The sequence below is a fragment of the Dermacentor variabilis genome, chromosome 3 (assembly GCF_050947875.1).
Source record: "Dermacentor variabilis isolate Ectoservices chromosome 3, ASM5094787v1, whole genome shotgun sequence".
Taxonomy (NCBI): Eukaryota; Metazoa; Arthropoda; class Arachnida; order Ixodida; family Ixodidae; genus Dermacentor; species Dermacentor variabilis.
Genome location: NC_134570.1, coordinates 207033500 through 207060843, shown reverse-complemented (window position 1 = coordinate 207060843; position 27344 = coordinate 207033500). Strand labels below are relative to the sequence as shown.

Below are 27344 nucleotides of genomic sequence, written 5' to 3'. Positions count from 1 at the left end.
CCCATACTTCTCCAACTACCTCGGTCATGTAATAATTGTGGGATGTTATCCCTGCAAACTTCTTAATGTCATCCGCCCCTTTAACTTTCTGCCGTCCCCTGCTACGCTTCCTTTCCCTTGGAGTCCAGTTCGTAACCCTTATTGACCATCGCTATCTTCCCTCCTCATTGCATGTCCTGCCCATGCCCATTTCTTTTTCTTGTTTTTAACTAAGATGTCATTAACTCGCGTTTGTTCCCTAATCCAATCTGCTCTTTTCTTATCCCTTAACATTACACGTATCATTCTTCTTTCCATTGCTCGTTGCGTCGTCCTCAATTTAAGTAGAACCCTTTTCGTAAGCCTCCAGGTTTCTGCCCCGTACGTCAATACTGGTAAGACACAGCTGTTATATACTTTTCCTTTGAGGGATAATGGCAACCTGCTTGTCATGATCTGAGATTGCCTGCCAAACGCACCCCAGCCCATTGTTATTGTTCTGATTATGTCAGTCTCATGATCCGGATCCGCAGGAACTACGTGCCCTAAGTAGATGTGTTCCCTTACAATTTCCAGTGCCTCGCTACCTATCGTAAGCTGCTGTTCCCTTCCGAGACTGTTAAACTTACTTTAGTTTTCTGTAGATTAATTTTTAGACCCACCCTTCTGCTTTGCCTCTCCAGGTTAGTGAGCATGCATTGCAATTGGTCCCCTGAGTTACTAAGCCAGGCAATATCATCAGCGAATCGCAAGTCACTAAGGCATTCTCAATTAAACTTATCCCCAATTCTTCCCAATCCAGGTCTGTGAATACCTCCTGTAAACACGCTGTGAATAGCATTGTAGAGAGCGTATCTCCCTGCCTGACGCCTTTCTTTATCGGGATTTTGTTGCTTTCTTTATGGAGGACTACGGTGGCTGTGGAGCCGCTACAGATATCTTTCCGTATTTTTACCTACGGCTCGTCTTCACCCTGATTTCGTAATGCCTGCATGACTGCTGAGGTTTCGACTGAATGAAACGCTTTCTCGTAATGAATGAAAGCTATATATGAGGGTTGGTTATATTCCGCACATTTCTCTATCACCTGATTGATAGTGTCAATATGGTCTATTGTTGAGTAGCCTTATCCTACTGCATTCTGCACAAATGTGCTTTCTTCAAAATAAGCGATCATGACCATGTTCTCTGTCACACCTTGGCCCTCTGCGCACGCGCGGACGTTGTCTTTCGTTCTATAGGTTTTTGAGGGTGTAATTAAACAGTTCCTTTTTCTGTCCATTTCCCCAAAAGATATTTCGTGCCACAATCAAGTCTACCTAGTAAATAACAACCTATTTATGTTCGCATTAATACATACGCCATCCCTATAGTTTAATGACGCGCTGGCGCTTCAGCTAATGCGAGTCGCAAGCTCGCCTCAGCGTCTAAAGAAAAACTGCGGGCGTACCTGTCAAAGTGCCGGACACTAAAGAAATTTAAACATACGCGTCAAACAGCGTAAGATTTTGACGTCACAGCCATTTCCGGTTGTGGTGTCACTTTTTATTTTTACTTGCTCTTAGTTGTCCTGCCGATATGTAGATGGCGGCGGTTGTAACGATCCGCCATTTTCTTGATATGTGAGCTTCTATGGAAACTTCGCTACCAGTTTGCATATACCTTGTTCCTCACTCCGGAACTGAGCTTCGATTGGCCACGCGAAAGCACACTTATAATCAATTCAGAAGCAGCCAATACTATTACTATTTAACAAAAATAAAGATTATCGGGAAATGTTTCCCATTAAAAAAGTGGTAATCTTATTTGTCCAGAATGTATTAGACCATGAATTGCTTATTACTGCCGTAATGAAGAACTGAGTGGCTTTTTTGGTTGTCTGGCAATGCAGTGGAAGTTATGGTAAAGGAATCACTGAACTTTGCTTGCCAGCCTTGTGGGTAGGCTTTTGTGAGCAGCACTGTTGCCAAATTAGCGGTGGTTTCCTGGGATGCCAAATTGGTGGTTTCCTGGGTTGCCTAATGGGCGAATTTGTTCATTAGCGGATGGTGGGTCTTGGTGGTTTTTATGTTGTGGTGTTTTCTTTTATGGCAGTGCAAAAACTCAAATTTTTGGGAGAACAATTCGTGTTTCACACGTCTCAAATATGCAGTTTATCCGTGCCTCTTCGGAAGCAAGACGAAATTATGATCTTCCTCCACAAAACTTGCCATTCGGATTTCTTCGTCTATATCTTCATGCCTCCTCTGAACTGGAGCTCTATCATAACAACATACTGTAGCGCGAAGGTACAATGAGAGAGAAGATGCACAGACACACGTCACAAGCGCTACTAACAACTTGTTACTGATATATTACTTACGCGTTGTTAAAAGGTGTGTGATGTATGTTTGCATGTCTTCTTTATAATTGTGTCTTTGCACTACAATATGTCGTTAAGCAAACACCAGCTAGTCCGACTTGTCTTCCTGCAGAATACAGTTCTAGCTGTTTGGGCTGTTCGTAGCAGTTTCACTTTTTGCCATTTTCGAAGACGCATTTCAAGGACCTTTGACTCATTATATAGCTTTGCAGAAATGCATCCAGGCATTCACTTGGCAACTTTCTATTTCTCTGCACGGCTGTTGCGTGGTCCAACACTGACGCTGAGCGTGTTTGCAGATATTTATTGACTAACGCAGCCGTGTCCGCATTACGGCCAGGGAACGTATTCACCCTTGAGAGTTGCATGTCGAAACTAGTAAAGCCGGCAGCCGGTTGAACTCCTCAGGCGATACACCCCAAACACTACCCGGGCGTCGGGTTCTGGAGCGCCTGTACCCATCTTTTTTTTTTTTTTTTGATCGGTGGGTGCCGGCGGTGGGTTTCGAACAGTCCACCTACCGCAGCCGTGGCGGACGCCCTTGTACACTCGGCCACGACTGCGGTCGTGTTTGCAGCCAGCTGAGTATGAATAAATCTAAGTTAAGCAACAGAATGTCCACTGAGATGACCAATGTCATCCTTAATGTGCGGGATGGTCTCGGAAGAAATGAATATGATGAACACTATGGCCGAGCACATTGATCGCAAGATCAGTACAGATGGAGGTCTACGGTGTCACCAATGGCACCGACTCTAGACGCAACTAAGCCAACGCCAGCGAACAAATACACAGCAAAGACGCACGAACATGCCAAGATGAAATAGAACATTTTTCTATAAATTTATTAACTTCCCAGTAGTTTAATTTGATTTCCGGCCAGTGATTGCAGTAAACGCAAACGTCTCTTTTCGTTCCATTTCGCACTACGTTTCTACACTTCACAGTCGCACAAAAATCACTTATTAGCATTGATAATCTATATTCTTTATCCCATTATGGACGAAAAGAAGCACATTTCTACTCAATTCGCCTTTTTCTAGACCGTGTTTTGGGCAGGTGCAGTAAAACACATTTTGAACGCGATTCTGAGTGTTCTCTCCATTTAGTGGCCCTTTTAGTGGATTTTAAGGCACCTGATATTGCGAATTTTGGTGTTTTTTGGAGTCTTGATCAGCAATGCATACATTGTGGTTCGTGAAAACGGCTTTTCATATTAAAGGGAAGCTTAAACCGGTCATTCTTCTAACATTTAGGCGCCTGTTGCACAATATTTCACCTCCTTTTATTTGGTTTAACCGGACACGTATATTCCGGTCTCATTGTTTTGAATGTTTTACATCATATTGATGGTAAGGGCAACCTTTGGGTTAACGAAAGTATAATGTACAAATATTTTATACATATAATGTAGAAAATAGAACATGATGACTTAAGCAAATCAGGTATTGTCGGAGTTAATTGGTCAGACATACTGCTTTAAGTCGTTATAGCTCGAGAAAACCAAGCCCAACAAACACACATCGACAGGACGGGCGCTCGTGGTCCAGTCGACGCTGTGTAAGCTCATCTGTCTTGAGGAATGAAGTTAGCTTGTATGCTGGGCGCCTGCCCTGTCGTGTGTACTTCACCTTCGGTTTTGCGCCATACGGGGGGTGTATTCTGTAAGTGTCCACCTGGTGGACATGTCTGTTTCGACTGCTGCTGAAGTGCTGATTAGCTGGATTGCCTGTCTGCTTCTGACGTGGACCCCAGCTTCGCCAATCAGAACTTGAGCAGAAGACGAAATGGAAATGTCCACTAGGACACTTAGAGAATACCCCTCAGTACGTAGGTCGCGATCAGCAAAAGGCTGCTTTTGAATGGTAGCCGCTCTATTTCTTGGGAGTTCGCCGCAGTCATTTATTTCCTGCATTGGTGTCATTCTCGTGCACCATGCAATCTCTTGTTCACGTCCTACCGCCAACGTGTCGAAGTTATCGTGCTTCAGCGCTCGTCAATGCATCGAGCGCTACACGTCTCGTAAGAATTGCGGCCTATGAAACAAACCGTGCGATTAAGGTCGTTGATCAATATACGCTTCCCATGATGGGTTATTGTCCCCACAAGGTTGCGTTGCTGCTCTTCATCGCAGATGCACATAAAGCTCCGGCTCTCACAGCGAGGCTGATTCGCTGTGCCGTTTCTCTTATTGAAATGCGCAGGTGTTCATCTTCCGTGTCCAGCGAGGCCCGTTCGCGGAGGAGTTCTACCAGTGTGTCACGTACGGGTTCTACTCGGCGCAGTGGCAGGAGCAGCTGTACACCAGCTTGTCGTTAGTCTGCATGTTTCTACTGCCTCTCGCCACGCTGGTGACCACCTACATCTGCACATTCTACACTATCTCAGGTATGGCGCTGTGTTCTATGGAGACGCACAACCAATATAACCTCATTATTGATATGCTCCCACTATAGGGGACTTCACTATAGTTTAGTCTCAAGTCGCAACGTGTGCCAATTTTGAACTACAATGTTATAATTTTCGTGTTTCTTTCAAAAGCTTTCCTTTCGCTCAAGTGGTTCAGACAGCAAAACGCAGCACTGGCAGAGCTAGGACAATGTAATGGCAATCGGAATGAGGATAGAGACGTGAATAAACGGCAGACACAGCCAAATAATAATAACTCGTGAAACGTGCGCTTTATGGTCCTTTAGTTTTACTGCGACCGCAGTGATACGCCCGCAGTGTAACGCTCGCAAAAAGGGTTTCTGTGTACGTCCATTCGCCCTTTCAGCGCCGCTCCGGCATTCGTCATCACACCAGCATTGAAACTGAAACAGAAACTTTATTTTTCAAGAAAATCAAAAATATATGTACAAAGAATATCTGGGCCGATAGCCTAAAATGGCTAGTGGCCGGTCCGGTGCAATATACAACAAATATGCGCAGGTCAGCTAAAGCACACAAACAATATTAGGAATATATATATATATATATTCCTAATATTTTTTGTGTGCTTTAGCTGACCTGCGCATATTATATATATATATATATATATATATATATATATATATATATATATATATATATATATATATATATGTTGGCTGAGATTTCTGCTGACACTTAAGGAACATAAGAACATATAGTCAGCGTAAATCTCAGTCATGTGTGTCCACAGACTCGCAAGTTGACAGGTCTGCATAGACAGAAAAAAATGACTTACATAGTAACCCGAAATTACGCGTAGTTTTTATTTCAAGGGGAATCATGTTGCAAGCTTTAGTTCTATTAAATTCTGTTAATCATTCCCCATAAACGTTACGACATTTGGACAGGTTAAAGTTACCGTTTCAAGCATGACGCGCATTGCATATAGGAACGGAAAAGAGAGCAACAGCAAGAGGCGCCTTTCTATTTGTTATATTATTCATTGAAACAGCGACCTTGTAATCGCGCAACATCGGAACTGAAAGAACGCTTTGCGATTGAAAAATATCACCTATAGGTTGATCGTGGCTTATGACTCTCAACATTCCCTTTTGGAGTCGTTCTAGAGGTTTTAGATAACTAGTGTATGTGACACCCCATGAATCCAGGCAGTAACTTATATGACAGTGATATAGTGAAAAGTACAGTGTACGAAGTATAGCCTGTGGAAAATATTGGTGAGTTTTTATTAGAGTATAGCGTCCACAGGCTTCCTTTGCGCATACATTCTGTACTTGCTCATGCCAGTGCAAGTTCTCATAAAAAATGACCCCTAAGTATTTGAAAGAAGGGACTTGTTGAATAAGTATATTGTTTATATAATGATAGGTGAAGAATAGCAATATCAATATGTGTCCTGTGAGAGTCAAATGCAACGCATTTTTTGTGCACAGTTGATGGTCAAGTGATTCTTGGCAAACCATACCGAGATGTTTGACAAATCGCTCATCACTTCGTTCTGGAGAGCTGGAAGGAAGTGCCCTGTAAAAATCAAAGCTGTGTCGTCCACGTACATCAATACCTTTGACCTCTGCACGGCTTGTGGGACATCATTTAAATAAAGGGAGAACAACATAGGGCCCATAACTGATCCCTGTGGTACCCCGCAGTTAATATTGCTGTACGATGAATTAATGTGATCAATGACAACCTTTTGCTTACGTGCCGATAGGTAACTAGAAAAGAAATCAAGTTTTATCTGTGATTCCAGAGCCATGCATTTTTTCGACTAAAATGGCATGACTAACTGCGTCAAATGCTTTCACAATGTTTCAAAGTACTGGTATTACTATATTGTTTTTATGCAATGCGGAATTAATATATTTCGAAAGCTAACAGCCGTAGAAGTGGACCTGTTAGCAACGAAACCATGCTGTTGGGGGCAAAGAATGTTACGATTACGCAGAAAGTGCTTTAATTGTGACGCAGTTAATTTTTCGAATGTGGTGTTGACGCCACTCAGGACAGATATTGGTCTGTAGCTGTCGGGGAGGTTGCTGTCACCGGATTTGTATACTGGTATTACTTTAGCAGATTTAAGTATGTTAGGATAAGTCTTAGAAAAAAATGCATGGTTAAATATGTGGCACAACGGGCTGCACAGAACATCAATGTTAGCCTTTAGAATTTTCGGAAGCATGGCGTCATCGCTAGCCGCCTTCTTGCCCGGTAACTTGTTGATAGCCTGTATGATGTCATCCTCAGTTACGTGGCGCAGATGAAATTTGTCGGCAACAGTACAAGGCCACCTTGGAAAAGGAAATCCACTGTCTCAAGGAACGCCGTATAGTGCTCCAGAGCCGTTGTGATGGATCGTGGTGATCGCAAACGTCACAGAAGTCCGTTTCGGCCCCTACAGCCAATCCGGCATCGATATAGGGCTCTCACTCCAAGAACCTTTGGGATTCGCGCGCACCATCTACAGCATCTCACCTCGGTTCTAGTGCCTAATCTCTATTTTTGATGGCTCCTACATACAAGTACACCGGATGGCATTTTCCAGTAGAACTGTAGCGGCATCTCTGGGAACGTTCTAGAACTGCGCAGGAGTCTCAAATATGAGAAGCTGTGTGTTTGGGCTCATTTCATGGTTTGTGGTATTCTCTGCGACTTCAATTAGGATCGTCGGAGTGTCAGGCCTGCTGTCCCTCCAGGAAGGGATGCAGCTTATATACGACCCACACTTTATAACATTCGTGAGGTCTTTCACGGTGTTTCACTTTATGACGAGAAGTCCTGGCCCTATTATTTTGTCTTCAACGCACGGGCGTTGCCAGCGTTTCGCACAACGCCATTCTTGAAACGGCCGTACGGCACTGTTCTGTCTCGGCAGTTTGGGGCATCTCCGACAGCAGCATCCTGGATGCCACATTATGGTAGCGGGGTATTTAAACGCCCCACACACCTCATGGAGTTGCGCTATTATTAATGTGCGTAGTTCATGTGGGCTGGAAACATTTCTGGACGCCCAGTTCACGTTACTTATTAATACAGCTGCGCCTAACCCTTGACGTGAGAAGTCTCACGTGGCGGCACATTCACAGGACTTATCTTGGTGGCTAGGAAGGACGCCCGTCTCGTGTCCCTGTGAACCAGACTGCTGGGGTGGCGAACATGGCGCTTGTCCTGTGTCGTTCTCCCCACTTGTGATCGTCTTCGTTGGCCCTATCCTTCGTAATTCAAGTATGCACCATCTAGCCCAAATGAATGTTGTCCTGAACACCATCCAATTCCCCTTCTTCTGAAGCAACTGGCCGCCTCCGCCGGCTGTGTCGAGTGGTTGACTGGGATCGATACAGGGTGTATATCAGAAAGCACACCATTCAACTTCGTACCAGACCCGTCGCATTGTCTAAGTGCGGCACTAGTTGAAGCTACTCGTACATCGTGGGTGGATGACATGCAACCTTTTCAGATTTGTCACTTCTGTGTCCACCGGCATCGTGCGGCCAAGCAGAACTTGCATCATAACGTGGCCCTACATCAATTTTCATTTGGTTGGAGGCTCAACGTCTTACTGCAGCAACTCGGCGCCAAGAAACCGCTTCGAACGTGGCTTCTAGATGGGCTGGTCCTCTTCGCTGTTAGGGTGCACTTTCCTAGCAGTGGAACGCGGTCTGCGCCCACCAGTCCGAGCAGCCTGCTCCCTGTTAGCATCTGGTAAGACGCCAGCAGTATTTGCCGGAACATTCCCCCCACCTTTTTTCTTGCTTTGGACCTGACGCCACCTCCTTTCATTGTTCAAATCGGTCTGCCAGCTGACGCAGGCACGCTGCCTGCATTCGCCGACGTCACGTCAAGGGTACACAATCTCCCTTAAGTATGGTGTAATTTGCAGCAGCAATAGACCTATCGAAGTCATGCAAGGCACCAGGACCGGATGGCATATCCCAGGAACTTTACAAAAACACGGAAGGCAAAGTTCTTGATGCTCTCTGAGGCGCTGTCAAAGAAGCTTGGGCGACACGAGCCAGGCATTCAGAAATGGTTCGTATCCTTAACCTCGAAAGCCTTCAGACAATAACACTCATATGCGTCCGACACTGCTCGCCTTAACAATAGGTATGCTGATGGAGCATATGGTATGGTACGCCTGGTATCTATCTGGGCACTGATGATGGCCTTGCGTAGCTTCTCGTATGTGCCTCATCGAAGGCCGCTCTCGACGCATTCGCACAATTCTGGCTATGGACATTCGCAAAGCGTATGACCATGCCAACCAGGAAGCTATTGTCGGATTTCTCATTTGCTTTAATTTCCTAGTGGTATCTCCGTATTCGTGGCGGCTTTTCTTCGCGCTTGCACTTCCTCCATTCACTTGGCTGGCAAGCAGCAATACGGTTCGCCTCACATAGTGGTGTCATGACAAGGATCTGCGTTTGCACAATTTTTTTCAACATCGCCCTTCTTCGACCAGTTTGGAAACTAGCGGCGATACAGCATGCAGAAGGCCGCATGTATGCGAACAACAGTTTCTTGGTCCGTTCATCCTGAAATCTGCCATCAAAAACGAGTGCTTCAAGACGCCCTAGACGTCACTCACAACTGGTGCGCACATATAGGTCTTGAAATCTCCAAGGGCAAGACAGGGTACACGTGAATAGCGAACAAGTACGGAGGCTGTCAATGTATGTGCACTCCGGCCTTTCCATTTAGTTTTCATAATTTCATAATTTCATAATTTCATACTTTATTTATTTATTAGTAAAAATACAAATAATTGCATGTGCGTAGCATACATAAGGAGGTCCCATAGTCAAAGACTGTATCGGGACCTCCTTCTAAAGACACTTATGATGTTATACAATCTTTAAAGCAACAGTAGTACAGATGAGAGCGAAGAGTAATATCAAAACATGTTTATAGCATATGAGTAATAAGAACACTTGTTAACAGCAAGACGGTATAAAAAAATGGAATAAAAAAAAACACCTAAAAAAACAAAACGAAAAAAAAACAAGAAGAGTTTCAGTAAGTATTTATTATGAATGATTTTAGTTCTCTTTTAAATTGGTATAAATTTTTTGCATTTTTGATGATAGGTGGTAGAGTATTCCAAAGCGATATTGCGGAAAATTCCGCAGTCTGGTTACCATAGTTAGTTCGCACTTTAGGTAGCAGAAAATTATTATTGAGTGCAAATCTAGTGTGACTATGAGCTATTAGGTCACAAGGTGAGAAGCAGATTGATGGTAGTTCCTTAGTCATATATTTGTAGAATAAAATTCCTAGATTATATTTGGTGAGTTCTGAAATGGTTAGGATGTTGTTTTCATGTAAAAGGGATTTTCCATTAGCAAAGCGTGAACTCCTTGTGATTATTCTTATGGATTGATTCTGGATTACCTGGAGAGATGCCAAATGGGTGTTATAAGTGTTACCCCAGCATAGTATGCCGTAGTTAATATGAGAGTGAATGAATGAGTGGTATAGCGAGATTAATGTGTTATGTGTGAAGAAGGGACGAGTTTTAATTAGAACGCGAATACCGTATGCTATTTTCTTTTTGATGTGAGAAATGTGATCTTTATATTTTAAGCTACAGTCAAGAGAAATACCAAGAAAAGATGAGCATGGACTGGGAGAGATGGAGTGTGAGCCGAAAGTTAAAGGGGAGAATGCCGATTGTTGTTGATGTGAGGAAAATACAACAAATTTAGTCTTGGTGGCATTAATAGATAACAGGTTGGCATTACACCAACTTAAAACATTTTGTAGATCAGTATTTAGCTTGTTAATAAGAAGTGACATGTGTTTATCAGAGGAAAATATGGTAGTATCGTCAGCGTACAGAATGCACTTAGTAGAGGTCAAACAGTTAGGTAGGTCATTGATATAAATCAAAAACAGTAGTGGTCCTAAGATGGATCCTTGAGGGACGCCAATGTTAGTGGTTTGTTCTCTGGAGTAGACGTTAGACACAGACACTATTTGAACCCTGTTTGATAAGTAACTTTTGAATAATGAGAGCGCAGGACCACGAACGCCGATAGCCTCAAGCTTAGCAAAAAGAATAATATGGTTTAAGCAGTCGAATGCTTTTGTTAGATCAATGAAAACTGAACCTGCGAATAGACCATCGTCAATTATTTTTTTTAATTGGTCAGTTAGATGTATGAGTGCCAAATCTGTGGAGTATCCATTACGAAAGCCAAATTGGCATGAAGCGAGAATATTAAATTTAGTGAGATATTTAGTTAGGCGCAATGCGATTAATTTCTCTAGAACTTTGCCGAAAAAAGGTAAAATACAAATAGGGCGGTAGTTATGTATTAATGTACTGTCACCTTTTTTTAGAACTGGAATGACTTTACCGCGCTTAAGCTCGTTAGGAAACACACCAGTCTTGAATATCAAATTAGTAATATGAGACATGATATCAGAAATTAGGTGGGCAATCATTTTAATGGTAGCAGGTAGAACTTCATCTATTCCAGCACTGGTGGGTTTTAGGTGACATATAACGTTATATATTTCTTCTGGCGTTGTGGGGAAAATAAAAAATGTGTGAGGGAGACGATTAAGTTGAGTTACTTGTGAAGGAGAGGGTGTGTCATTATCAAAAAAATAGGAGCTGAAGGCGTTTGCTATTTGGTTAGGGGAGTTATACTCTGAGTTATTATATACAATTTTTGATAGCTGCTCTGGTTTAGAATTCCTGTTTAGAAAAGAGTTGATGATGTTCCATTTCAATTTGCTATTATTGCCGGCTTGTAAGATTTTTTGTTCAAGATATAATCGTTTTGCCACTTTTAACTGGTTGTTTATAGAGTTACGTAACCTTTTATATCGGGCAATTAATTTGGTATTAAAAGGCTGGTTTTTAGTTTTTTTGTACAGGTTATCGCGTTTACGCAAAGCTGCTAATAACTTTTTAGACATCCATGGATTGTGAGAGAATGCAATGGTTTTTTTACATTTCCTTTTACAAGTGAATTTATGAATAAGTGATATAATTACAGTAAGAAATTTAGAAAATGCTTTCTGAGGATCATTAAAAGTTTTTATTTCAGACCAGTCTATATTAGCAATGGCAGTTATGAAGCTTTCTTTGTCCAGAACATATTTGAAGTGTGGAAGAGGGCAAGGACTCGAGTTATGTTTAAAACGTAGAAGCAATGGGTAATGATCTGTTATGTCCATATCAAGAACTTTTGCCTCTGGTGAAGTTATTATGTTAGATAGGACATGATCAATTAGCGTCCCTGTGCCACTAGGAACCTGTCGTGTAGGAACATCAATTAAGCATTCATATCCGTAGCTTTGTAGTAGACTGGTGTAAGAAATAACTGTTGGTGATGTGTCATTGAGTGGGTTAATGTTGATATCACCCATTATAATGACATTTTTATTTTCTAGTGAAAGGGTATGTAAAGTATGATCAAGATTATAAAAAAAGTCGTCGACTGACGATGAAGGCGAACGATAAATGCATCCAAATATGAAATTTCTGTTATCATTAGAGGGAGAACAATTAACTATTTCAATCCAGACAGATTCACAATTAGTGATGGGTAAATGTAGATCATGTCGTCTGCGATAAGTAAGATCAGGAGAGATATATATTGCCGCACCACCATGACTGCTATTTAATCTGTTACAATATTCTGAATTGTAGTTAAGGAAGCAATAAAGATTTTTGTCAACGTCTGACAACCAAGTTTCAGTCAAGGCAATTAATGAGAATGAGCTAGAAGATGAAAAAAGGAAATGATTAATCTCCTCAAAGTGTTTGCGAAGGCTTCTAGCATTCAAATGAATGACGGAATGAAATCCACTTATGAAAGAGTTAACTTGATTAGGTTCCAGGAAAGAGGCCATGATAAGCTGTGAGACAATGAACACAGGTTGCTATAGTATTAGTCTATTCTAGTCAAGTCGGAATGATCACGGATTCGCAGAACTCTGCTGTTAGTAGTCTTTCTAGCCTTGATTTGACAGTTGTCAGTCCAAAGAAACATCCACTTTTTTTCTTTCTTCAGTGTTAGAGCTTTGGAAAACAGGGCCTTGTTACATGGGGTCAGATGATCGTTTACGAAGATAGGTGCGTTAGAAATGCTAGAGAAGCCTAGATCACTGACACAAAGCTTGGCCTTACGTGCTTTACTGATGAAGTCAGATTTTTTAGTTCGAGAGCAGAAACGAGCAATGATGTTTTTTTTGTCGGTAGATCGTGTGGGCACGCGATGAACAATGTCTAGATCATGAGGCGATATGGAACATCCAGCCTTCTCCCCTAGCATTTCCATGATTGCGACGCAGTCCTCTCCTTGGGAACAGGGAACGCCCTTGATCTCAACATTGCTGAGGCGTGAATATTGCTCAAGTTCTTCTACCTTGCGAGTGAGTGAAGAGTTTTGAGATTTTAGTTCTTTATTCTCATTTGCCAATGAGGCATTTTGGCCACGTAAATCTTCGACAAGTCGATTCAAGTGTTGTGCACTTGATTGAAGGGACTCAACTTCCTTCTTTAACTCCGCAACATCAATGCCGGAATCTTTCATTTTTAGCAAGAATCTGCCGAACACCTTATCAGAGGTGTCTTTAGCTAAACTGTTAATTTTAGCCTCTAGATCCTCGATTTTTTTTGAGAGTTCAGCATTAGTTGGCATGGTATAAAAATAAAATACAAACTCGAACACAAGCAGGAGGAGAACACAGTTGGTGGCAGCAGTGGCAGTGGTATGGAAAAAGAAAAGAAAAAGAGTTGGTAAGAATACCTGCATAAACGATGAACTTTTTTAAAGATGTGGCTCATGCAATGCCACTGCTGCCAGTGAAGGGTGGGCGTCGGTGCGTGCTATTTAAAGGGAAGGTGCTCCGGGCAGCGACCTCCAGTGGTAGTCTCGTTGATGATGTCAGCAGGCCACGATGAATCCACGCAGTCGCAGCATTCACCACGTGGCGATGATTCAGCGTCCGGTAGGGCAGTACGTTGATGTGACACCACGAAGGTCGCCGTTTGAGACAGAGGTGGATGGGTGGAAAGTGTCCGGTCAGGGTATCTGCATAAACGATGAACTTTTTTAAAGATGTGGCTCATGCAATGCCACTGCTGCCAGTGAAGGGTGGGCGTCGGTGCGTGCTATTTAAAGGGAAGGTGCTCCGGGCAGCGATCTCCAGTGGTAGTCTCGTTGATGATGTCAGCAGGCCACGATGAATCCACGCAGTCGCAGCATTCACCACGTGGCGATGATTCAGCGTCCGGTAGGGCAGTACGTTGATGTGTCACCACGAAGGTCGCCGTTTGAGACAGAGGGGGATGGGTGGAAAGTGTCCGGTCGGGGTATCTGCATAAACGATGAACTTTTTTAAAGATGTGGCTCATGCAATGCCACTGCTGCCAGTTTTGGATCAGCAACCAGCATATGAGACTTGAACCCTTCGTGTGCTCGGCCTTGAAATTTCTATTTCAGGATCCGCGGATCATTGGTCAAGAGTGCAAAGTAACAGGCCTCAGAAACGGAATATGGAGGTGCGATCCCCAACAGGACGAGGATATTTATCCGTTCCGTAGCGTAATCACGACTCGCCTATGAGGCCCTGTTCCATCATCTCAGGGTAACGGAATGCGCTCGCCTCGAGGCCACTTATCATGAAGCCGTGCGTGATATAACGGGACTGACACGTCTTACTCGGCTGCCAATAGTCACAACTCAACACTGTCGACGAGTCGTTGCACCAACGTCGATATTAGCGCGCCGTATTTCTGTCAACGTTTTGTTCAGCGGCTGAATAGGCTCTTTAGATCGGACATAAAATGCACAATCGAGCTTTCGGGACACCCAATGTGGCTCCCTAGAATAGAGTAAAACTAACCGACGAGAACCATCTAGTTCGTCTCTATGGCCGGTTCTTCGTCACAATGCTCCTGTTTCCCGACTTCATCGCGTCGGTGATGATCAAGACGATGCGATTGTCGTGGCCTACACTGATGCAAGTGTTAATGGCACCATGATTTACGCTGTTCTCGTGTGCGGATCAGTTCCAGAGGTAGACCAGACGTGCTCATATGACTGATGCTACTCCACCGGCCTATCTTACCTATCTTGCCGCCTCACGTGACGGCTTGGCCGAGCTGCTCCCTTTTGCTCACGCTGCTACATATTCTTCACTCATCATTCGCACGGGCTCGACGCAAGCCATCCACGATATACGTGAAGTAAATCAATACGCCTTACTTTTAGATGGCATTCATCGATTTGCTGTCATTACGGCTATCAACATGCCCGTCAAATGGGTATCTCGAGCTATGCTTCCTCGAAGCAGATTTGGAAACTCACCCACAGGTCATAGCGCAACCACTTCCACATTTTCCTGAAGACTCCTCTGGACATGTGGTCCACTAAAAAAAAGAATTCTGGTGGGCCACACGATCCTTTATATCCCCGTGTCGGTCAGACTTCAGTGTTGTGGTAAGGTGCCGAGAGGAGGTTACGCTATGGAGGCGGCCTGTCTACGCTTCACTGAGCCAGTCTGTGACCACTCTCTGGCCGTAACAGCACCCCGCTCTCTATTGTACTTCATGTCCGTTTTGTGGCACCACAATCCAGAATGTGGCACCTTTTCTATTGTTCCTTCTTTGGGGATAGTATGTGGGAAAGTACTTCTAGCAATCGATGCCGAGGTTGTCATAGGCTAACTACGTGTAAAATGAAGGCCTAAAAAAGAGGCGAAGGTTTTCTAATGGATCCCCTATATGTTTTCTGAGGACGGTAAGACTAATGTTATTGCAAAACAAGCAGCATTGCTTTGAGCCGCTTCTTACTTGTCAAATAATACTTTAGATTAAGGATCCCATATGATAGCATCCTATTTTAGAATGCGCTGCTCGTTGGTTGTATGCCGCACTATATATATATATATATATATATATATATATATATATATATATATATATATATATATATATATATATATATATATATATATATATATATATATGCGTTAGCATTTCGATGCCTACCCAATGAGGGAACCCGTCCGTTCGTCACGTAAGACGATCGCTTTCGAGATAGGGCCCGCCGCAGTCAGCGAATACATCTGCGTGTGGCCTCTCGCTTCAACGCGAACGAAGTGGCGAGAACACAGTGCACAAGAAGCTATCAGCACTCGGCGAACTCTGTCTCCATCGTAAATCGCTTTTAAGATAGGGCTCGCGTGGCCGCTCCATATACAGCCGCCGTCGGAGTACGGTTTATCATGGTTGGTAATGGTTCGCATCGCGAGGAGGCAGCGTCATCGACCACGTCTACGTATACAATTGTGGCCGAAAATACGTGTGCCACGGCTCCGGAAGCAGGAGTGGCTGCGTGGCCACACTGGGGCTCTCCTATCTCCGTCGGTCACCTGCTTTGAGGGCAGTGTTGTCAGGTTTGGCTATATATAGCCAAATTGTGCTACAGAAAAAATGTTTCGCGTCCACTCGGGTGAGTTGGCAATGTGGCTATATTTGGGCTACTGAAAATCTTCGAATTCGCTTTGTTTGGGCTATACTTGGCTCCCTAACCCACGCTTCAGAGGTGGCTCTCTTCGAGTACAAATCTCGAAGGCCATGTTTCAGATGGCTAAGCTAGCAACGTGGTTGTGCGTGTGTGCGTGCGCGAAATGCCCCCACTTCCTTAGTGCGCTGTTGTGTGAGCCGATGGCTTCGATCTTTGATGCACTTAAACTTAAACCGCGCTTCACCGTGCTAACATGTGCGCGAGAAACATCGTCCCATCTTCGTCTTATTAGTTTCAGTCATCAGACAACGGATCACCGGGCATCGCAATGAGCCTGGGTGTAGAGGGTGTTTAAATAAAGAAATAAAATAGGGTTGGGCAATCGTGGCGCCGGCAAGAAAGGAGGGAAACACGGATAGATGACACGCTCCAGAGTGTTCATGTCCATCATTTCTATCGCGTCAGTTACCACTTTGGACTTTCTCCATGTTTCTCACGGTAAGCTTTACTGCCATTTTCCTTTACCTGCGAGATGAATTTTAACGCGAAAGCGTCAAATGTTGCAGAAAATCTGGTGTAGGCGCGCAGTGTCGTCGTCACTGTGCGTATGAGAAAAATGATCTCGAACCACGCAGGCCTTCCGCCTGGCGCACAGGCGTTACTGAACTATTTGAATTTGTCACAGTAAAATGCGTCAGACAATTCGTTAAGTTTGATTTACACACTACCTGCACACACGATAGCGTCGGATTGTAATTTGAATATCTGAGAAAACATATTTCTGTTGCGCGGAAACTCAAACACAAACCCCTTTTCTCGCTGCCGTTTGAGGTCTGTCTTATGGCGAATTCTGCAAATCGCACCGGCGCCCACCAGGCTGCCTTCGAGCGACGATGATTGGATGAAACGGCGCATCAGAGCGCCTGCGGCGCTGCGAGATGCCGAATTCGCCATTAGTGGCAACGATGCGCTCGATTCCTTGCAACACCATCGGGATGGTGTTCACATCCGCGGTAGTGCGGGCGAACGACAAAAATAAAAAGACTAAACAGAAAGCTGGCTTTCGTACATAGCGTTAGCCGCCAGCACTTGCAGGTAAACATTACGGTTACATAAGCGGTTTCAAGTGCTTGTACATGTCATGGAATGCGTACATACATTACATAATGACAACCTTGGGGTTCGTTGTTCTCATGTTCTTTTTTAATTTTAATTATTTCTAAACACTGCGGCCCTATTCAGGGCTATTGCAGGAATGGAGTACAACATATACAAGAAACAGACAAAAAGGTAGTGTGTGTGTGTGTGTGTGTGTGTGTGTGTGTGTGTGTGTGTGTGTGTGTGTGTGTGTGTGTGTGTGTGTGTGTGTGTGTGTGTGTGTGTGTGTGTGTGTGTGTGTGTGTGTGTGTGTGTGTGTGTGTGTGTGTGTGTGTGTGTGTGTGAAAACATTTATTGTAATGAGGTTCGGAGGCTCGACTTCTTAAGCCAAGGCGGGCCGCTCCCACGTTGGCATTGTCAGGCCAAGCCTTTCAGCGACATCATGGACCCTCTGGACGGCCCTTAGTTGGTCCTGAAACAATGGGCTTTGAATCCTTTTCTCCCACTGTGTCCATTCTTCAACGAGCTTGGGGAGAGTCGCGGGACACCCCGCCAGCATATGTCGCATTCCAATGATGCCATTACAGTCGTTGCAGTCCATCTTAATCTCCCTCTCTGGATATATTTTATTAATGGTGTATGGTATGGGATATGTACCTGTTTGCAATAAGCGCAGTGAAACTGCCTGAGCCCTGTTCAGTTTTGAATGTGGCAATGGGAATTGCCAGCGTCCTAAATAGTAGTGTTTGGTAATGCCATTGTATGTTAATAACTGATATCTAGATTCCCTGGCTTGATGGTGAACGGCTCGGTTGTGACTGTCACGGTTAGCAAGTCCTCTTGCCAAGTCATGAGCAACCTCATTGAGGTTTATACGAGTCTCGTCCACTTTCCCCATATGCGTAGGAAACCATCGGATTTCAGTTCTCATAATCCCAATGTTTTCAAAAAGTTTAGCTGCAACACCAGCTACGTAGCCTTTATCAAAACACTTCATAGCGGATTTCGAATCACTGTAAATGCAGGCCCACTTATTACTCCTGATGGCTAGAGCAATTGCCACTTGTTCCGCCACCATGGGGTCCTTGGTAAAAATAGTGATAGCATCTTGTACCTTCCCTTGAAAATTTGAGACAATGGCCGTATATGCTTCATTACCTTTTACCCAGGCTGCATGAACTATAGCTGCAAATTGGTTCTGCTGTTCTATTTCCTGCAAGATTGATTTAGCTCTTGCCTTTCTCCTTTCGACATTATATTCTGGATGCATGTTTCTGGGGAGAGGGTCGGTTCTGATCTTGTTCCTAACGTCAGTCCTTAATTCTACTTCAGCCTCTATTAGACTCCTTGATGTATTCAGTTCTGCACCTATTGCCTGTAATATGTTCCCGCCAGCTCGTGATTTTGTCAATCTTTCGTGTTGCGCTAGCTTTTGGGCCTCCGAAATTTCTTCCATTGTGTTGTGCACCCCTAGACTCATAAGTTTGTCATTTGAACATAATAAATGAAAGAAACAAAAAGTACAGCTATCACACTAGTGCTTCTACAAAATCTGACAGTGGAAATGCACGAAAAGAACCGGGTAAGTCGTTCCAGCAGTCGACAACTATCGGGAAACAACTGTGTTTGAACATGTTAGTGCGCGCAAAGAAAGGCTTTAGGTTGACGGTGTGACAACGTCTAGTTGTAAAAACATTTGCATACGCCATGTACTCATAGGCCGATGGTCGACAAGACGAGTGAATAATTCAATGTAATAGGTTCACTAAATTGATATACCGCCTTAGGCATAGAATAGGTAAATTCAAAGAATTCATTGCGGACGCGGGCAAAAAATCACGATCGTAGCGGTGACAAATGAAACGAACAGCCTTCCTTTGTACCGATTCAACTTGGTTAATGACGCACGCTTTCTATGGGTTACAGATGCATAAAGCGTACTCTAATATAGGGTGAATGAGTGTTTTATACATCAGTAATTTAGTGTATTTTGGGGATTTAGATAATGTTTATCTTAAGGAACCTAATTTTCTTAGAACTGTGATGTAATGTGATCTATATGCCGTGACCACTGCATGTTGTGTGTGAAGATAATTTCAAGGTATTTGTACACCCGTTCCGGGGTAACTACTGCGTTGTTGAAAGGATGCACATGCTGTTAAGGAAAATGGCTGTTCGTAAATGATGCCACTACGGTTTTTTTAAAGCTAATGCGCAATGTACGCCAATCCATACATCAAGTGCGAAATCTGTAAAGAATCCTGGAGTAGGATGTGTACACTAGGAGAATAAATTACGCGGTATAGGATGCAGTCGCCGGCATAATGACGGAATTTTCGCTTAATGTTGCTGGAAACGTCATTTATAAATACTAAAAATGACAAGGAACAGAGCCCTGCAGAACACATGATATTACAGCTATAGTTGAGGACGAAGTGGAATTAAATGAAACTAATTGAGCGTGAGAGTTAAGAAAGCTAGATATCCAGTTGATAAGTGGAGGAAAATTTCAAATTACGTTTAGTTTACTTATATTATAAGAAGCCAACAAACATTGACACCAAGGACAACATAGGGGAAATTACTTGTGCGTAATGAATGAAGTAAAGAAACGATGAATTAGTTTCCGACGGGCCCGATAAAGATCAGGCCCCTCAGTTAACCCCTTTTCTTCTGGTTTATTACATAACGAGGGTTTCGAATCCGCGAACATTGATGTCCTCATGTAGCATGTGTGGGTCTATTCACCGGTTGCCTTCACCCAAAAAGATCACGTTCTTGTGACATCTGCGGCAGAAATGATGTTCTGTATCCGCCGCCAAGGTCTGTGAGTGATGGCGCTGGCTAACATTCCCGGGGCTCTACTAGGAAACATAAATACCCAAGAAAGTGGATGGGGAAACGGCGCCGTCGTAGCTCAATTTGTAGAGCATCGCACGCGAAATGCGAAGGTTCTGTGATCGTTCCCCATTTGCGGTAAGTTGTCTTTTCATCCGCTTTCAGTTCCATTAATTTATCGTTCCTTTACTTTATTTATTACACCCAATTTCCCCTATGTTGACCTTGGTGTCAGTGTTTGTTACCTTCTGATGATATAACTAATAAAAATCGGGCCCCTCGGTTAACCCGCTTTCTTCTCGTTTAGTTTACTTAATAGCTTGTTGTGTACAACCGTGTCTCATGCTTTGTAAAAGTCCACAAATAACGGATCACTTTGAATGCCAATTTCAATATTGCTAGTAATGTTATGTGAAAATTCCACCAGTTGTGTTGTGGTTAAGCCAAGACGAAATCTATGTCGTTTGCTAGGGGAAGGTTATTCGATTCAAGGGGATTCTGTTGTATGCTTGTATATGATATGCTCCAGCAACTTACCGGAATTGGAGGTAAGCGTTATAGGTCTATAGTTAAAAAAACGCTGCTTTTCACCAGAGGTATGCAAAGGCAGCACCTTGGCTGTGTTCCAGAAATGTGGGGCGATGTCTGAAGTCAAGGATTTGTCAAAGATGACCGCCAAGTGACGTGAACACCAGAGAGAGTATCGTATCAGAAAACTGTTCGGAATATTGTCAGGACCAATGCACTTGTTTGTGTCTAAATTCAGAATGAAGTTCAGGATGTTGTTTTCACTGATTACCACATCACCGATAGAGAGCTCCGGATTAGCTATTTGGATTAGCTCAGGATTCCCGCTGTGGTTGGGCTGTCTACGTCTTCGTCTTCATGATTTTGTTGTAACCGGAGTAGGAAAGGCTGTCGCAGTAAACTAGTGAAGAGGCAGTGGATTCATTGAATTTTGCCGATTTCTTTCATTTTACACCTGATTTGTACCTTAGCCCAATTTGAGCGAGCCAGCACACCGGAGTCAAGAAAATTCACTGGACGCTAAACGTGTGGCGGCCTGTGGAATTTTATCCATTTTGATGGGAAATGACTCATTTATTATTGATTCCAAATACTTACATGACTTGAAGGCATTGCAGGATGTAGTGGAAATAGATACGTATTTTTGCATCAGACAACATCTAACAAGAAAAAGAAAACGTAGCTAACAAACTGTTTGGTGAATAGCAGTTCTGAAAACATTCTATGGGCACAGTGTTTCAATGCTTTGAAAGACTCTGGTATAGGTAACAGCAGTGACAGAAGCAGGCAAGCAGTTTGAATTGGTGCGAGATCGTTGCGTGAAAAAGTCGCTGTTCGTACAAAATCCTTGGAGTTATGATTCAGACTAAACGACAAATACGTAGGGTGAGCATAAACCTACAGTTACCTTTTCTAACATACTCATCCAAGTAAACCTCTGTTTCAGTTTGGTGTACTGCCGTTGAGTGAGCAGTATAATGTAAAGGTTGCTAAGGCAGTCAATGCAATATTACGTTTTAATAATCCGCTACCCATCACAATATTTCGTTTTTCCGCAGGAAACGCGAGAGCAGCTACTTTTCTTCTTATGTCTGTTTTGTTATTGGACCCAAAGCTAGACGGCAAGGCTATGGGTGCAAGGAGTATTGTGTGTTGTGTGTGCGCAATGAATAAAAAAAAAGAACGGGGGCATTTACGGCTCGAAGAAGTGTCTGGAAAAGCAAGTGTATTCTTCATTGATGAACCGCCGTCATGTAGAAAATAATGTGATAAGATGAAGCTAGTAGCACTTTTTTGGATGGATTACATGGGAATGATAAGCGTTTATTGGCTTGGATCCCAGAAGAACGACACGCATTTGGACGAACAATCGTATTGCATAAATTTAATTGTAATAACGATTGTGCGTAGTAGAATCGCCTAGTTTACGATAGGTATTGCTGATGACATTATCGACGTTCATGCTTCGTAACAGTCGTTGGAGATAAGCATGCCGAGATATTTAAAGGAAATTGCAGATTCGAATGTAGTCGTACTACGATTATACGTGACTGTCATTGGTGGTACGGTTTGTTACTCTGACCCGTTTACATTTTTAACGTTCAACTGCCTAAGCCATATATCACTCCTTGACAATGAACTATCAACCTATCCTTAAATTTTCTGTGGATCAGCAGAGATAGTTATTTTGAGATAAATTATGCAGTCATGAGCGAACCAATTAGCATGCGAGAAAGTAATTTGGTATTTATTTATACTATAATGACTCAAAGTTCATCTCTACATGGGCGTGGGAAACAAAAAATGGTGGAAAAACATCAGGTACGTCTGAAGCGTCGGAATCTGAGAAGAGATCTGAAATAGGCGTTATTGATGGTGAGAGCAACATGGCTAGCAAGGTCATTCTGGCCGCGAGCAGCACGAACGAAGGACGGTAGACAAGGCTTACATTCTAGTGCTGTAATGCTTCAATAATAAAACAGCTAGATACGATAAATCAAGCGGCTTGGTCCAGAAGTTATTCCAGCATTTTAAAACGGTTTGATTGGAAAGATCCGGAAAACCTGGGGCGGACTCGCGTTTGAGACGTAGAATAGTTTTATGTGCTTGTATTTTAATTAGAATGGCAGAGGAAACGTTCTCGCGTAGGCGCCAAAGTATAGTACAAGGATAGAAAAATTTGTGACGTGGTTTGTACGAAGTGTGCCATGAAGATTATGAAAAGTGGCCACACCAACGAATTTAGGAAAATCTGCAGGAGTTATACTGCAATTGTTCATGGTGCATGTTAGATAAGAGTGGTTCCGTTGGTGGTGTAAACAAATTAGCGTGGTTTTTAATACACTCAGTGTTATAAGCTTGATTTCGCACCGTTCTTGTATCTTAAGGAAGTCACTCTGGAGAGTGGAACCATCGGTACAAGTTGTTTTAGGGTGGTAGGCCACACAGTCATTGGTCAACAAAAATGTGTCAGAGAAAACGTTAAGTGATGGGGCATTTATGTAAATTAGGAAAAGAAGTGGTGCAAGAACTGTTCTTCGGGCATGCCAGATAAAGAAATACGGCAGGACGCATCTAACAATGACTGTCGATGGTAATGCGAATAGCATTTGAGCAATATAGTGGGAACCGTGTTCCAGAAGTGGCGTTTATTTAACACGTGCAATTGTATTTTTGAGAGGGACGTTAAATTGAAGTATGAGGTTTTACGTGCCGAAACCACGATCCGGTTATCAGGCACGTCGTAGTGGGAGACTCCGGAGATTTGGACCACTTGTGGTTCTTCAAAGTGCATCTAAATCTAATCACACCGGTGCTTTCGCCCCCATCGAAATGCGGCCGCCGTGGCCTCGCTTCGATCCCGCGACTTCGTGCTCAGCAGCACAACACCACAGCCACTAAGAAACCACGGTGGGTGGTACTGACGTTGCCTCGCGTATATGTCATTATTCCGATATCGTCTCGCTTTGCTATGGCACTTACTTGCCAAGCTGACCCACGAACGTTGCGGCATGACGACGACTGTATGGCGCCGATGCAGCGACGCTAACATACCTGAAAACTAATGATATCGGTGGGACGAAAAAGGTGGTATAGCGACGATGTCACCGTCACAATGAGATGTGGATTTTTAGGTTATGACGATGGTGTCACAACGTTGTAACGATGGCAACATGAGTACACCTAGATGACGACGACTAATAACTATGACGCCGCGACGACAACGGCAGGACAACAGCCGGAGGAAGAAGCTGCAATGACCGCGATGGCCCGACCACGGCGACACGACGACGGTATAACATCGCATCATCATCATCATCAGCCTGGTTACGCACACTGCAGGGAAAAGGCCTCTCCCATACTTCTCCAACTACCCCGGTCATGTACTAATTGTGGCCATGTTGTCCCTCCAAAGTTCCTAATCTCATCTGCCCACCTAATTTTCTGTCACCCCCGGCTACACTTCTCTTCCCTTGAAATCCAGTCCGTAACCCTTAATGACCATCGATTATCTTCCCTCCTCATTACATGTCCTGCCCATGCCCATTTCTTTTTCTTGATTTCAGCTAAGATGTATTTAAAGCGCGTTTGTTCCCTCACCCAATCTGCTCTTTTCTTATCCCTCAACGTTACACCTATCATTCTTCTTTCCATAGCTCGTTGCGTCATCCTCAATTTAAGCTCAACCCTTTTCGTAAGCCTCCAGGTTTTTGCCCCGTATGTGAGTACTGGTAAGACACAGCTGGGTTATAAACTTTTCTCTGCAGAGATAATGGCAACCTGCTGTTCATGATCTGAGAATGCCTGCCAAACGCACCCCTGCCCATTCTTATTCTTCTGATTATTTCAGTCTTATGATCCGGATCCGCAGTCACTACCTGTCCTAAGTAGATGTATTCCCTTATCACTTCCAGTGCCTCGCTACCTATCGTAAACTGGTGTTCTCTTCCGAGACTGTTAAACAACACTTTAGTTTTCTGCAGATTAATTTTTAGACCCACTCTTCTGCTTTGCCTCGCCAGGTCAGTGAGCATGCATTACAATTGGTCCCCTGAGTTACTAAGCAAGGCAATATCATCAGCGAATGGCATGTTACTAAGGTATTCCCCGTTAACTTTTACCCCAATTCTTCCCAATCCAGGTCTCTGAATACCTCCTGTAAACACGCTATGAATAGCATTGGCGAGATCGTATCTCCCTGCCTGGCGCCTTTCTTTATTGGGATTTTGTTGCTTTCTTTATGGAGTACTACAGTGGCTGTGGAGCCGCTATAGATATCTTTCAGTATTTTTACATACGGCTCGCCTACACCCTGATTCCGCAATGCCTCCATGACTGCTGATGTTTCGACTGAATCAAACGCTTTCTCGTAATCAATGAAAGCTATATATAATGGTTGGTTATATTCCGCACATTTCTCTATCACCTGATTGATAGTGTGAATATGATCTATTGTTGAGTAGCCTTTACGGAATCCTGCCTGGTCCTTTGGTTGACGGAGTCTAAGGTGTTGCTGATTCTATTTACAATTACCTTAGTAAATACTTTGTAGGCAACGGACAGTAAGATGATCGGTCTATAATTTTTCAAGTCCTTGGTGTCCCCTTTCTTATGGATTAGGATTATGTTAGCGTTCTTCCAAGATTCCGGTACGCTCGAAGTCATGAGGCATTGTGTGTACAGGGTAGCCAGTTTTTCTAGTACAATCTGCCCACCGTCCTTCAACAAATCTGCTGTTACCTGATCCTCCCCAGCTGCCTTCCCCCTTTGCATAGCTCCCAAGGCTTTCCTTACTTCTTCCGGCGTTACCTTTGGGATTTCGAATTCCTCTGGAAAAATTTCTCTTCCATTATCGTAGAGGGTGCCACTGGTACTGTATAAATCTCTATAGAAATCCTCAGCCACTTGAACTATCTCATCTATATTAGTAATGATATTGCCGGCTTTGTCTCTTAACGCATACATGTGATTTTTGCCAATTCCTATTTTCTTCTTCACTGCTTTTAGGCTTCCACCGTTCCTGAGAGCATGTTCAATTCTATCCATATTATACTTCCTTATGTCAGCTGTCTTGCGCTTGTTGATTAACTTCGAAAGTTCTGCCAGTTCTATTCTAGCTGTAGGGTTAGAGGCCTTCATACATTGGCGTTTCTTGATCAGATCTTTCGTCTCTTGCGATAGCTTGCTGGTATCCTGTCTAACGCAGTTACCGCCGACTTCTATTGCACACTCCTTAATGATGCCCACAAAATTGTCGTTCATTGCTTCAACACTAAGCTCCTCTTCCTGAGTTAAAGCCGAATACCCGTTCTGTAGCTTGATCTGGAATTCCTCTACTTTCCCTCTTACCGCTAACTCATTGATCGGCTTCTTATGTACCAGTTTCTTCCTTTCCCTCCTCAGGTCTAGGCTAATTCGAGTTCTTACCATCCTGTGGTCACTGCAGCTCACCTTGCCGAGCGCGTCCACATCTTGTATGATACCAGGGTTAGCGCAGAGTGTGAAGTCTATTTCATTTCTAGTCTCGCCGTTCGGGCTCCTCCACGTCCACTTTCGGCTATCCCGCTTCCGGAAGAAGGTATTCATTATCCGCATATTATTCTGTTCCGCAAACTCTACTAATAATTTTCCCCTGCTATTACTAGTGCCTATGCCATATTCCCCCACTGCCTTGTCTCCAGCCTGCTTCTTGCCTACCTTGGCATTGAAATCGCCCATCAGTTTAGTGTATTTTGTTTTCAGTCTACCCATCGCCGATTCCACGTCTTCATAGAAGCTTTCGACTTCCTGGTCATCATGACTGGATGTAGGGGCGTAGACCTGTACAACCTTCATTTCGTACCTCTTATTAAGTTGCACAACAAGACATGCCACCCTCTCGTTAATGCTATAGAATTCCTGTATGTTACCAGCTATATTCTTATTAAGCAGGAATCCGGCTTCTAGTTTTCGTCTCTCCGCTAAGCCTTGGTAGCACAGGATGTGCCCGCTTTTTAGCTCTGTATATGCTTCTTTTGGCCTCCTAACTTCACTGAGCCCTATTATATCCCATTTACTGCCCTCTAATTCTTCCAATAGCACTGCTAGACTCGCCTTACTACTTAACGTTCTAGCGTTAAACGTTGCCAGGTTCATATTCTAATGGCGGCCTGTCCGGATAACATCGGATACATGATAGCATATGTGTGACGACCACGCAATGAGGACGATGGCATGACAAGGGCGGTATAATCATGATGAGTGACGACACACGATTATGACAAAATGAAGCATAAGGAATTACGTCTGCGGATGGACGACGGTAGTATAACGGCGACGGAACGACGACAATGGGATTACAATACTGAAGTGATGATCATGATGGCAAAATGACAGCGTCGCAACAATTGACACGATAATGCCGTGAGATCAACTGTGACGACGATAGCTCACGACGATGGCATAACTAAAGTTGGATGACGAAGTTATGATGACGGCGATTTCATGATCCCGACAGCATCCCGACAGCGTTATGACAGCGAAAGCATGATGACGGCTGTATGACGACGAGGCAATGACGACGGTGACGTTGCAATGGCATGAGGAGAATAGGATGAGGGTGTGCGTAGGATGACAATTGCGTA

The 27344-nt window shown here is 43.7% G+C and overlaps 1 protein-coding gene across 1 annotated transcript in view; it reads left to right on the top strand.

Annotated features, from left to right (window-relative positions):
* The window catches only part of LOC142576610 (uncharacterized), a 211898-nt gene that overhangs the window by 173596 nt on the left and 10958 nt on the right, over positions 1–27344 (top strand). Inside the window, exon 2 of the mRNA XM_075686811.1 lies at positions 4546–4729. Coding sequence (XP_075542926.1) covers positions 4546–4729 — 184 coding nt within the window. The remainder of the gene's footprint in view (positions 1–4545; positions 4730–27344) is intronic.